This window comes from Lipotes vexillifer, unplaced genomic scaffold (assembly GCF_000442215.2).
Source record: "Lipotes vexillifer unplaced genomic scaffold, Lipotes_vexillifer_v1.1 scaffold618, whole genome shotgun sequence".
Classification (NCBI taxonomy): domain Eukaryota; kingdom Metazoa; phylum Chordata; class Mammalia; order Artiodactyla; family Lipotidae; genus Lipotes; species Lipotes vexillifer.
This window is the reverse complement of record NW_006799025.1, coordinates 1,100,418-1,114,115: the sequence shown is the minus strand read 5'-3', so window position 1 is coordinate 1,114,115 and position 13,698 is coordinate 1,100,418. Positions and strand designations below refer to the sequence as shown.

General features: G+C 35.5%; 1 protein-coding gene across 1 annotated transcript in view; it reads right to left on the bottom strand.

The window, feature by feature from the left end:
- Positions 1-13,698, bottom strand: part of SLC13A1 (solute carrier family 13 member 1) — a 108,056-nt gene that overhangs the window by 24,167 nt on the left and 70,191 nt on the right. The window contains exons 13-15 of the mRNA XM_007471291.1: positions 9,268-9,429; positions 7,657-7,794; positions 5,789-5,954 (exon numbers count right to left, since the gene is read on the bottom strand). Of these exons, the coding sequence (XP_007471353.1) occupies positions 5,817-5,954; positions 7,657-7,794; positions 9,268-9,429 (438 nt within the window). The 3' untranslated portion in view covers positions 5,789-5,816. The remainder of the gene's footprint in view (positions 1-5,788; positions 5,955-7,656; positions 7,795-9,267; positions 9,430-13,698) is intronic.

Here is a 13,698-nt window from a genome sequence, read left to right as displayed (position 1 = left end):
CCCTACACCCTTGAAGTGGTGGGTCAGTGGGGCTTGTGGCTCCATTGAAGAGATGTTGATTTTAGGCATGACATGAGAGATACATGAGCCAGGGAGTATGAATAGATCTTGGAATCAGAAGTAAAAGATAAAACCGATAAGAATCATACATTTCAGAGGATTGTACATCTTAGTGGAAGCCAACACGGACAATTGCTGATCACAAAGACCAGATGCATCTCACTCATCCAGTGCAAGTTTCATATGTAAGGTTCACAGAACTTAGATAAAAACCTCAAGAAGAAAGGAACAAGAGAGGGGATCTAAAAAACAAAAACCTATGTTGACTAAGTTAAACTCTGAAATCAGAAAAAACACTGAAATGACTAAATTGACTGATTTAAAGTGTTCCACTGTTGAGAAAAGTGGAAGCTTGAGAGCTAAGTTAGAATACTTTTCTTTGAACTTATTTTATGCTTTTTCAGTATTAATTCTAGTTTTTTTTAACCCATATGTTTACCAATTTGGTTACTCACCATTTCTTGTCATGTCACACAACTTCTGTCTTGAATTGTTTTTCTCTTTCCTTTGTTACATACGTTAGATGTACCTTTATGAGCTTTGGTTATTGGTAAACTCTCTTAGTTTTTATTGGTTTGAAAACTCCTTAGTTTTCTTTCATTCTTGAAACATAGACTTTCTAGATGTACAATTTTAGGTTGATAGCTCTTTGTTTTAGCACTTGGAGATTCTTCACTGTTTCCAGTTGTTCTTGAGAAGGTAGCCTTAGTCTAATTATAGTTCCTTTTATGTAATCTTTCTTCTCTCTCTCTCTTTATTACCTTTTCTTTCTTTTGAGTGTTCTACTATTTCACTGTCATGTAGGTGAGGGCAAATTTCCCTTTTAAAAATCCTGCTTTGGATTCATTATGCTTCCTGAAAATCTTGATTGGTTGTTTTCACTAATACTGGAAAATTGTTACCCATTGTATCTTCAATGATTGTATCTCCCTCATTCTTTTTACTATATACTCTTGGAATTCTGATTAAATATATGCTACATTTCTCATTGTAGCTTGCATTTTTCTTAACTTCTCCTTCAGAGTTCTATCTCTGGGTTGTATTCTAAATAATTTTTTAAAGGTGTCTTCAAGTTCACACACTTTTTCCAGTTTGTATAGTGCTATTTAAACTGTTAAGTTTTAAATTTAAATCATTATACTTTTTCTACTTAAAATTTCTATTTGACACCTTTTCATATCTTTTTTCAACACCTTTATTAGAGTATAATTGCTTTACAATGATGTGTTAGTTTCTGCTTTATAACAAAGTGAATCAGCTATATATATACATGTATCCCCATATCTCCTCCTTCTTGGGTCTCCCTCCCTCCCTCCCACCCTCCCTATCCTTTTCATATCTTTCTGGTCACTTTTCAGGGTCTCTAGTTCCTCATTGTATTTGTTTTCTATTGTTGCCATAACAAACTACCACAATACTTATTATTATCTCAAAGCTCTGTAGATTAGCAGATTTGTCCAATACAAGTCTCACTGGACTAAAATCAAGGTGTCTGCAGGGTTGCATTCCTTACTGGAGGCTCTTGAGGACAATCTATTTCTAGGCTTATGTTGTTGGCTGCATTCAGTTCCATGCAGCTGTAGGACTGAGGCCTCTGTTTCCTTGCTGGGTTTCAACCAGGGTCATTCTCAGTTTCTAAAGGCTGCCTGCATTCTCTGGCTTGTGACCCTTTTCATCATCAAACCCAGCAACACTGGGGGATCCAGTTCTCATGTTTCAAATCTCTCTGACTTCCCATTCTGTCTGATCTCACCCACCTGACTCTTCTGCCTTTCTCTTCTGCTTTTAAGAGCTCATATAATCACATTGGTTTATGAGTCTTCACTTTATATTCTTTATTTAATAATTAGAATATCTGTTGACTTTGCACTTTAGATTTTATTTCTTCTGTTTATGTTGTCTCTTGCACAAAATGCTTTATGTCTTGGCAGAATTTATGGGTTTTGATTATTATCTTAGAAATTCTTTGAGCCCCAACTTGAAGAAAGTGTTCCTTTTTTTTGGCCAGGTAGTTGGGGATATTATCAGCCTAGGACTGTTTTAAAATTACATTTCAGATTGAGTTACCTACACACACTGATATTGAGACTTTAGGCCCCTAACCTGGATGGTTATGAATTTTCAAAGGAGATTTTACCCCTCCACCAAGTGCATAGGTGAAAATTCCCTTGATGTTTCCCTCCACAAGGTGGGTTTTTGGGGTTTTTTTTTTTTTTTCTCATTTTCACTGAGAGTATAGCCCTTGGAGATCCTAACTCTATGTAATTTTCCATTCAACCCCTAACTTGCTTGGGTCCTAGCTTGGTATCCCATCCCTCGTACCCTGTGTACTTACTAAAAGAAAATTTCAATATCTCTAGGGACTAGCAGTTTCTATCTTCAGTCCTTGCTTAAGTCTCTGGACATTTGCTGGTCCTTCTATATATTTCTCTTCTTAAGGACTTCTTTTTTTTTTTTTTTGCCTACATGGTAATGTATGTTATACAATATTTATTATTATTTGGCCTTAAGAAGATCTCCCCCACCTCTAGCCTCCAATGTCTATACCACCATACTGTCATTAAGAAAAGCCCTTTTATTTCTTTTTTCAAACCCCACATCTTTTTGTTCCTAAACAAATGAAGGTCCTCATGTTTGGAAAACCTTTTAATTTTTACTTTATTTATGTACTGTTTTTACTATTTACTCCTGGACCAATTTGATCTTACTCTGCCCTGGGGACATTTCCCAGTGCATTACCAAAACTTACCTAGTAAATTGTTATTTTGACTAAAATACTTCGTTTGGGAATAACATGGCTGATGCTGCCCTGGGGTAACAATTTAAACTATTTTTATTTTTATATTACATTACAGTAATAAAACTGAATGTTTGTTTGGGTTTACTCTTTCATTGCTAGTACAATCCTCTCCCTCATGAAAATAAAAGTATTTAATTGGGAAAAATCCACACACAAGTAAAGATAATAATCATTCAATAACTAAACCAAGAAAACTTTGGAACAAAAGTGTCATCACAAAGATTCTTATCAAATATTTAGCCATGGCAAAGATATAATAAAATATCTAATAATAAACTTTGACATATAATAATATGTAGTACACATGTCCAGACACGTGTCACGATATTGTTTTATCAAATTTTGCTAATAAATTTAGTTAGTAATACTGGCTAAAAGTGTACCTTCCTACCTCCCAAGCTGAAAAAGGAGAGAACAAAGTCTTGGAGACCAGGTAGGGTGAAAACAGTGCACACATTTGAAAGGAAGGAAATCTGAATTCTAGAGGTGCTGATATATACAGTGGCAGTTGTGGTGAGTGAAGGATACACATATGCTGCAGAGCCCTGTAAGCACTTGCAAGGAACAGACAGTAAATAGGCACTTAGTGAAATTGCTCCTATTATCTGGACAAGATCCAACCATAAGCAAGATACAGGGTTTTAAAGTGACAAAGATTTCTAGTTCACTTCTAAGTAAGACTCAATATAAGAACAAAAACACTGTCTACCCTAGAGTGGGAAGACAAAGATTTGTCTGATCATCTGTTTAGGCTGTCTTTTGGAAACTTTCAAAGACAGTATGCACCTCTCAAACTAAAAGAGCTTGAGAACTTTGATGTAAATGGGACAAATGTGAAATAGATGAGTTAAGTCATTTTTGATATATCAACTAAACATAAAGATGTAACAAGAGAACCATACGGCTCACTTAAACAAATTTGAACAAAGTATCATTTTTCCTGCACTCAGCTGGCAGCTGTTGGAAGTAATTCTGTTAAAATGATTCAAGCTGAAATGTTTATATTATTTTCTTGAGAGCAAAACTTACTATAATTTGAAAAGTCATTTCATTTTTTCATAATGAAAATATATTCATCATATAACATAATTCAGCACTGATAAATTGAATGACTAGAAAAAAGCAGAAATATAATAAATACTATGGATCATAAATAAATGTGCAACATATGACAGGGAAGGGAACAAGTGAACAGGGTGAACATAGATGATATACACAAAGCAGCAATATTATATTGTCAGGCTTAAATAGACACATTTTTTTCTTGAAAAAGTGGTTAATTTTGCATTGAGTAATTAATAAACAGACAAATAATAAACATGGGCTATTATATATAATTTTTTAAAGAAATGTATAACTTTAAAAAACCCTCTTTACCATATTTGATTTTCAAGAATAACTTTATAAATAATGTCATTTGCACAAAAAAACCAAACCAGGTCTGATGAGCTCTATGAAAATTAAAGCTATTAAAGGTGTTTTTTAACCTTGTCTTCCATTTTATTTTTAGCATGAGAATTGCTGTTTTAACTTCTCCATATTTTCCTAACTGTATACATTTTTTGTCTTTGTCAATTTTTTGCCTTTAGTCTAATTTTGGAATGCCAGTAGACCTTACAGTTTAACATCCTGAATGCTAGGAGACTGTTTTCTTCCTACTTTTGTTTGAATGTTCAGTTCTTTTTTCTTTTTGGTTTGCACATAAATAATTTATTTTTTTCTTTTGCAAATATATCAACAGTTTCAATTTTTTATTCTTTATTTTCCCTCTGGTATTCCATTTCAATGTTGATGCAATGGAGTTACATGACTTTTTTCTGTATCTCCATACACAGTGATAATTCATTTAAATTTCGGAATTTCTTGTTTTTATATATGACATTATGTAGTTCTGAAACAAAATAAACGTTTAAGCAAAACTGTTATAAAAATCCACAAATGTGTTAATAATTTTATACTGTTTAGCTTTCTTTCCTAACTATACCGTGCTAATAGTGCAAGTCATAGCAAGCCTTATCCATAGCTCTACAAAGTACATTTCTCAGTGCACCAAGATCATAAAAGTATGAATTATATTATCAATACTTTAACCATAGGGTCAAATAGAAATTAATCCTTATCTATTTTCTGTTGTTTAGTGGATTCAGCTATAATTTTGCAACTACTACTTAACTTTCAATTTTTTTTTGTTTTTTGTTTTTTTTGCGGTACGCGGGCCTCTCACTGTTGTGGCCTCTCCCGTTGTGGAGCACAGGCTCCAGATGCGCGCAGGCTCAGCGGCCATGGCTCACGGGCCCAGCCATTCCGCGGCATGTGGGATCTTCCCGGACCGGGGCACGAACCCGTGTCCCCTGCATCGGCAGGCGGACTCTCAACCACTGTGCCACCAGGGAAGCTCCTAAGTTTCAATTTTTATACTATATGGATATTTCAAGAGTAATCTGATTAGAATATTTTTTAAATGAGGGAATGTATATTTTATTTAGATTAAACTTTTCTTTTGCACTACCAGATGACCACAGCTTTGATTTTTCAGAAAATTCCCTTGGACAACACTACAGAAATGATTTATACAAGTAGCTAATTAACTTGTATATTTTATTTTCTATTTCTACCTTCATGGAAAGTTTCTGAAATAACAAATTGACATTTGAAATGTTACACTGAACCCAAAGTGTAAGATGAAGCAAATGACCTAATCTCTTGAAGGTCAAGTTATAAATTATTCTTATGATGAAGCAGGATGCATATGGTCCATGAGCAAAATCTCAAGTGAGGGCTTCTTCATGAAGGCACATAGATGGTCTTGGTTGCATCTCAAAGCAGGTTTGGGGTGTTTTACAGCAGCTACACCAGGACTAATTTAAGTGTCGTCACTTTTCTAGAGCCAAATTTTGTAGTGAATTCTTAGTGGTTCCCAAAACCCACCACAGGATAGTCAGAGCATTCATGCTTGTCATGGCATGGTCTCATTACTAACTGCAGGAGCCCAGGAAGGGTAAGTGTGGAGGTCAAACATGGGTACAATCCAGGTAAACATGCCAAGCATCACCACAGCAACACCCACAATATTAACGCCAAGTCCAGCTTTAACCTTGAATATGAAAGAGCATGAATGTCAGTCTCAAACAAACAAACCAAAAAACCCAAAAACAGCCTATGGGAGAATTGGAATACTGTTGAAGAAGGCATATGTCAGATTTACATGCATCCTAAATGATTAGTATCAAATTGGTTTCATAAGACAAGGGGTCCTTCCATTCATGTCAAAAAAGAATCTATTCCCAACTAAATGCCATTTAGGTTGTGAGTCTCAGAGAGGTTCCTCTTAGGAATATACTGAAGTCATTCTGATTAGAGAAAAATCTCTTTAAAAATCTGCCATTTCATGTCAAGTCAGGATTTGAGTTTTGCTGTTTTGTATTTCAGTGAAAATAAGGTTCAGGTCACTATATGAAAACTGAATCCTTCATATTCACTCCATATTATTTTTAGTTTAGCCTTCAGTATTCTCTTATTGAGATTTAATACCTCTTCCATTCATCTTTCTTAGAGTTCCCATTTTTCTAGGTCTGATGTCATTATTCTGGTGGCACTAAACAATCTCAAATTGTTTTCTAGCTATTAAGACAGAGGTTGGCAAACTACTGCCCATAAACTGTTTTTGTAAAGAAAGTTTTGCGGGACCACAATTCTGCCCATTTGTTTACACGTTGTTGTTGGCTGCTTTCATGATTCAGTAGTTGTGACAGAGACCATATAGCCCACAGAGTCTCAAATATTCACTCTCTGGCTCTTTACAGAGAAAGCTTGCTTATCTCTGCATTCTCTGTATTAAAACATGGAGCCCCAAGGCAAAATAAACATTAAAGAGGCCTCATGTTCTGTCCATGCAAGCCTCTCATTTATTTTAGAATCCTGTTTTTTTTTAACATTCACATACCTAGCACAGTTTATATTGTATATTATGCTCATTTTCTTTACCCAAAGGAGATTATACGACTTCTGCATAGAGGCATTTCCAGAATTTTTACATTACAGGGGTTTAGGGACAGCAATCTGTCTGGAAGAAAAGAACCTGGGGCTTAACTTGGAACTGCATTTGCACAGCAAACTCACTGAATTGCCTTTAGTTATAGTCTTGCTTGGTTTGTTTCGGAAGCTGGTGATCAAGATTGAGAGAAGAGCAGGATATTCTCAAGCTAGTCCTTCTCTACCACTACTTTTGTAATTGGCGAAATGTGCACGTTTTGTCACTTAAATTTTCTATTATTACTCGCTTGTGCTAATTTCATTTCATTTCACTTCATTTCATTTCGTTTTATTTCAGGTGCCACTATTAGAATCAGAACAAGAAAGATGACTTTTCATCAGTCAAGCACTGAGCCCAACATCTTATTCAGAGCAAATGTCAGTTCTGTAAATATTCATGATAGCAAACCACAGTGCTTGATTGCTGAATTTCATTAACCCTTTTGCCTAGGTCAACTTGGGTCCTGATCTTAACATGTAAGCTTAAGCCATTGTGTTGAGCACATTGTTTGCTCTCTTCCTCTGCCAGCATATTACTGATGCATTCAATAGCTCTGTATTTGTGACTGTAAATATTAATGGCATGTTTGCTTCTGGTTATCACTCTTAAAAACAATTCTATGGCCAGTCATGAGCTCACCTTCAGAAGTAGTAATCAGGCTATGCATTTCCTAGCAGTTGACTAGCGTATAAAAGGATAGACAACCCAAGATATCACGAAATGACGTCTGTTGGTCTTGATAGCATTCTTTCAGCTCACTCACCATGTCAGTAACTTTTAGATGGCCATATGAAAAAACAATAGCATTGGGTGGATTTGCTACTGGTAGGAGGAATGCAAATGAAGTACACAGAGTAGAAGGTAACAAAATATAAAGAGGGTTGACTTGAATGGCTTCAGCCTGTTGGAAAAGATAAAAAGGAGTCTAAGTAAAATTTTGAGATAGGCATCAAAGTGAGCAAAATTATTATAATAAACTTTCCCAGAAGCAGATTGATATATAAAGACATAAAATTATATATACATAAATGCAGTTATAACTGGAAGAATATTTTTTAGAAAACGTATCTTCCTCTTATCATTGTTTATATGGTGATTGGCATCCATTTAAGCATTATAGCTCAGTTCATTTGGAAAATAAAGTATCATTTATTCCAGAAACAAAATTAAAACAGCAGCTGTTTATTACTGATCTAGCGCTAAGTGCTGTGCTAAGCGTATATATATATATATAAGATATATGTAAAATTTAACATATATTATAATGTATAACATAGTAACGTATATTTATATATATAATTTAAATTTCACTACGACCTTAAAAGATCATAACTGTAGTCCCAAATAGCAGATGAAGAAACTGAGGTCCATAAACGTTAAAGTAACTGATCCAAACACATAGCTGGCAAGCAGTAGAGCTTACGTAGTTCTCGGGTCCCTCTGGCTCCAAAGCTTCTCATCATTCCATTAACTTTACTACCTCTGTGACATATGTAATTTAAAATTTTCTTAGGGATCATCACAGAAGAATTACTACTATTCTTAATTTATCACATGATTTTTTAACTGCTCCATGTTGAGAAATAAAACCCAGAAAAAACCCAAAATTGTATTTTACCAACATAACCTGCCTACATTTCTTCTCTAATTTGAAGCAGCTCAAGAATGCCAACATCTGCCCCTTGAGCTGGTAGCAGAACAATTCCAGAAGGGCAATTCTTCCTCATCCAAAGTGCTTTCCTTTCACCAAACTCATCTGTCCCAATAAGAAAAACATTTTACTTGAAGCTGTTTCTTGTAATTGCCAGCTAGTGATGGAGAGGAAGAGAGACAGTCTTTCCCTCTCTCTCCTTGCAAATCTGCTTCTTACTTATCTTTTTAAATTCTTCCCTGGGCCGTAGGGAATTGCATCTAAGACATTTAAGCTGAAGCCTGCAAGTGTAAACATAGCTTTTTATTCCCTTGCAAATCACTTATATGAAGCACTTCTCAAAAATTCAAGACATCTTCTGGAGGGAGAAGTATCAGTGTTAGAGATCTAAATACTAAAGTTGCCAGGAAGCACTGAATCCCAAAGTCTTCTAGAGCTGGAAAGGATCTGGGCTGACCCTCCCGTTTATCTGCAAATGAAAAATATGGGCAGAAAGAAGGTAGAGGGTTCACTTAAGATCATGCTGCTTGAACATGGAAGAAAAGAGTTCTCCTGAGTTGAGGTCTCCTAAGAAAGCATGAATGCAAATAAGGACGACTCTGTACGTTACCTACAGGGGGACCATTCGGGACCCAAATGATTCCACACTGCAATATGAGAACACACAAAGTAGAACACTGTTCTTTCAATGAATAGTGTAAATAGGATAAATGAGATACTCACCAATGGAGATAGTATTGGAAGAAGGAGGGTAATGGTAGCTGGATTGCTGGCTACCTCTGTTAAAGATGTGACGAGCAAAGAAGATATCAGAATTATTAGCCAGACTGGTAATGAACCTAGGGGAGATAATTTATTTCCTATCCATTTAGATAGTCCTGACTCCTAAAAAAACAAATTTGCGATATTTAGTATTCATTAATAAGTCATTTAATCAGACATTTAAATATATTAAAAAGCATTATTTGATCTAAGAACTCAGTTTCTAAAGTATAATTTTAATCTTTCATGTTTTTCTGTGGTTTGTTAGATCCACAAACCACAGAAACCACAGGGTTTGACATGGAAAAGTTCTCAATTATTCTCATTTTAATATACCAACATTTAATATACCAAACTTTAGGAAGTTTGAATTGTCTTCCCACATCTTTTCCATTAAATTTTAATTATATCTAATTAATATATGTGGGTATAACAAGCCATGTAGTACTATAGGGCTTTAAGAAAAGAGCAGCCTTTCTGGTCTACCTCTGTCCACATTTGTGTTCCCCAGAGGCAACAACTTTCATCCATATTAGCTATTTATAATCATGTTTATGTGTTGATAGCTATTTTACAAAATTCTACTTTTTCATATTTTTAAATTTTCAAATGTAGACATTATTTACTGATTCCTAATACGTGCATAAGAATTCAGCTTTCTAACACCTTCCACCATACATAGAATTCAGCTTTCTAACACCTTCCACCATACATATATTTCCTGTCCCCACCCTCCATTCCCTTACACTCATATGTCAACATTTTTGGTTAAATCAGTATTTAAAGTTTGCCATTATGATTATATGGGTATCGTTCACAACTGAGCCACTTAGTGTACTGTGATTGCTTTCAATTTTTTGTTTTACTTTTTGTTTGTTTGTTTTTCCAGGAAATAATTTCCCTATTCTTTTGTTTGCTTAGTTTTCTAAGTATCTATCAGTAATTCTCCAGTACACTCTCCAGTAAAAATGGAAAACTACTCACAAGTAGATAAAAATTTCAGGTAATTGTCCTTTCTCATTTTCCCTAATGGAGGTATCAATTTTGTAGTATCCCCTTTTTCTGCTCCATTGGGACTAGTTGCTCTTTAGATCTACTTTACTGTTATAAAGAGACTTCTCTTCACTAGCATACTATGGATTCCCTTCACCTCTCTCTGATGTGGGAATCCTTTCTTGTTAACTTCTTTGTGTTGGTGGGCCACAGGACCACATCTTCTGTAGCTTCCTGTTAATTGGTGCATGGGAAGTAAATTTTTTTAGTCTCTGCATGTCTGAAAACCTCTTTCTTTTCTTTTCACATTGCTTTGATATTTAGCTTTTGTAGAATTCTAGACTTGAAAAAATTACCACTCGAAATAATTATTGCTCCACTTCCTGTGGCTTCCAGTTGGGTTCTTTAGAAGCCGGATAATATTCTGATCTTGGATTCATTGTACATAATACAGAAAAATCTGCCACAGTCAAATTAATAGTCAAATGGAAGGGAAAATCCTCCATTTGTGAGATTTCAGTGAGCTGCTGCATGTGTGAATCTGTATGCTCATGACAAAGTAGGATGGACATCAGAAATGCTCTAATTACAAGCAGTATACCCTCAGATCAGAAGTTGACAAAAACATCGCCAGATGTGATAGCCAGATATTATGTATATTATTTGCAGTTCTGACTTACTTTTTTGTTTGTTTTGGGTTTTTATTTTTTATTTTTATTTATTCATTTTTTTGGCTACACCGTGAGGCATGTGGGATCTTAGTTCCCTGACCAGGGATGGAACCCGTGCCTCCTGCAGTGGAAGCGCAGAGTCCCAACCACTGGACCACCATGGAATTCCCTGGGTTTTGTTTTTTAGATGGAAAAAGACTATTTACCATTTAAATCACATTGGCACAAATTCACCTTTAAATATATTTTAAGAATGGATTTTATCTACATCTGATTAGATACAGCTGGAAAAGATTACACCACATATTGTCCCTCGTCTCTGGAAGCCACTGGGATCATATCAAAATCCTACATCAGGTGGTTTGGTACCGGGTTCTCAGTAGCTCTCTCTGTTCAGAATCTCTAAGTCCTCGGTTCCGTGAAATTTCTTGTGTTATTTTTTGGAAGTGGCCTTCTATTTCTATTTTCTTTCTTCTTTTTTCCCCATTCTCTTTCTGAAGCTATTATTGATCAGCTGTTGGATTGATACTTTAATTTTCTTATCATTTTTTAATAATATTATTTTCTCTTCATCTTTTTGTTCTATTTTCTAGGATAAGTTCAAACTTCAATTTCTAACCCTGCTACTGAATTTAAAAATTCCTTTTGTTCTATTTCTTATTTTCAGTGAGTCTTTCTTATTTTCTGTCTAGTCCATTAAAAAAAAAATTACATTCTGGTGGGGGGGTGGTGGTGGTGGGATGAATTGGGATTGCCATATATACACCAATATGCATAAAATAGATAACTAATAAGAACCTTCTGTATAAAAAAATTAAATTTTTAAAAAAGTTTCCAATGCCTCCCCTGTGGAAATAAAATAGCCTATGTTCACAGAATTTTTCCAAAAAAAAAAATTACATTCTGCTTTACTTTCGTGACTTTAATGTTTCTGATATCTCTTTGAAGCATCAATGAAAAATTTTGAAAGTTTTCTTTTACTTTATACATCTTCCTTGTCTTTTTGGTATTCTTTCTCTTTTTGCTTATTTTTTATTACTGGTTGTTGTATCAGAGGCTTTCCCAACTGTCTGGTGATCCTGGACTACCTATTTATGTTTAAAAGGGAGGCAATAAAATCTCGATTGGAAGCTCTTTGTGTCTAAGTGAAGATTGTTGAGAGGAAGACATTACTATAGGTGACTGAACTGTAAGCCAGTGTCTCAGTGATTCGTTTTTTTACAGAGTAAATCTAAATTTTCTACCAGGGAGGAGAGAGGGCAGTTGTCTCTTTGTTCAGGGCTGGAGGGAGTGTCTGGAGGCTCACACCTCCTTACACACTTTTTAAACAATCTTCCTTTTTTTTTTTTTTTTTTTTTTTCCTTGCGTTATGCGGGCCTCTCACTGTTGTGGCCTCTCCCATTTGCGGAGCACAGGCTCCGGACGCGCAGGCTCAGTGGCCATGGCTCACGGGCCCAGCCGCTCCGCGGCATGTGGGATCTTCCCGAAACGGGGCACGAACCCGCGTCTCCTGCATCGGCAGGCGGACTCTCAAGCACTGCGCCACCAGGGAAGCCCAATCTTCCATTTTTATTGCTGGTTTTTTCTCTAGTTTTCAGTTAATCTGCTGCTTCCAATTCCTAAACTCTTCCAGAATCTTGTGGATGCATGTTTGTTTCTTTTGGGCTCTTTTTTTTTTTTTTGCAGGCCGTAGATTGAATCTTTTTCTACTTCTTTACTGTACAAAGTCATTGACCCCTCATATATCTTCTTCCATCTTCTAAATTTTATCAGTATCTCTTGTATGTTATTGTTCCTGTCATTTATTCTTTGTCTTTAGAGATTGATACTTTTTTGTTGATACTTTTTTGTTGTGCTATTTCCATTTTAGTGGAGACCTGAGTCAAAGTGTTAAGTCCTCCATATTTAACTTAATAGAAAAATTCTGAGGAATGTGTGAAAATGGGACAGGAGGAGTTGTTCACTGATAAGATTTTGAAGGTGACTATCAGTTCGTGAGAGTTCAGTCATGTTGAACCAAAATCAGGGGGCATTTAAGAGAGAGGAAATAGCAATGAGGTGAATGCTTTAGGAGCTGCAGTCTCACAGTTCCAGACTAGAAAGGTTATCTAGTTCTAGGCATTTGCCAAACTAATTACAGTTTGGAACAAAATTTTTAAAAAGTAACTGTCTCTAAATCTTTGTAAAACCAGTTTTTACTGGAATAGTTGTCCACAGCTATAGAAATAGGGTGATTTGGGGTATCCCACAGAAACTTGATTCTTTGTGCTAGGATTTTCACAGCAGAGTCCCTCCATGGTTTCCCTCATTCTTCCAGTGAGAGAGCCTAGTGCATCAGACTAAGTCCACACCTTTTCATTTCCTTCAATTTTGCTATTCTAGGGTCTGGCCAGTGCTTTTAAAACCACTTTGAGTGACAGATATTCTGGGAAAGAGAGATGAACAAATTCACATCAATGCTAGGATTGCTGATTCTGATTTCCTCACAATTCAAATTAGCAGACATAGGAATAGAAGTTATTTATTCTGAGAAACCTGATCTCATTACTACTGAGCTAGTAGAAAAGTGTATTTGTCTTCTATCATTTATATTTGAACAGTCTATGAGGCAAGCCAAATCTAGACCTAAAATGACATTGTAAGGGGCACTCAGAACTGAGACAATTTCTAATACTTTCACCTATTACTAAATTGCTGAAAACTCAGTATCCAAATATCATACAGAATA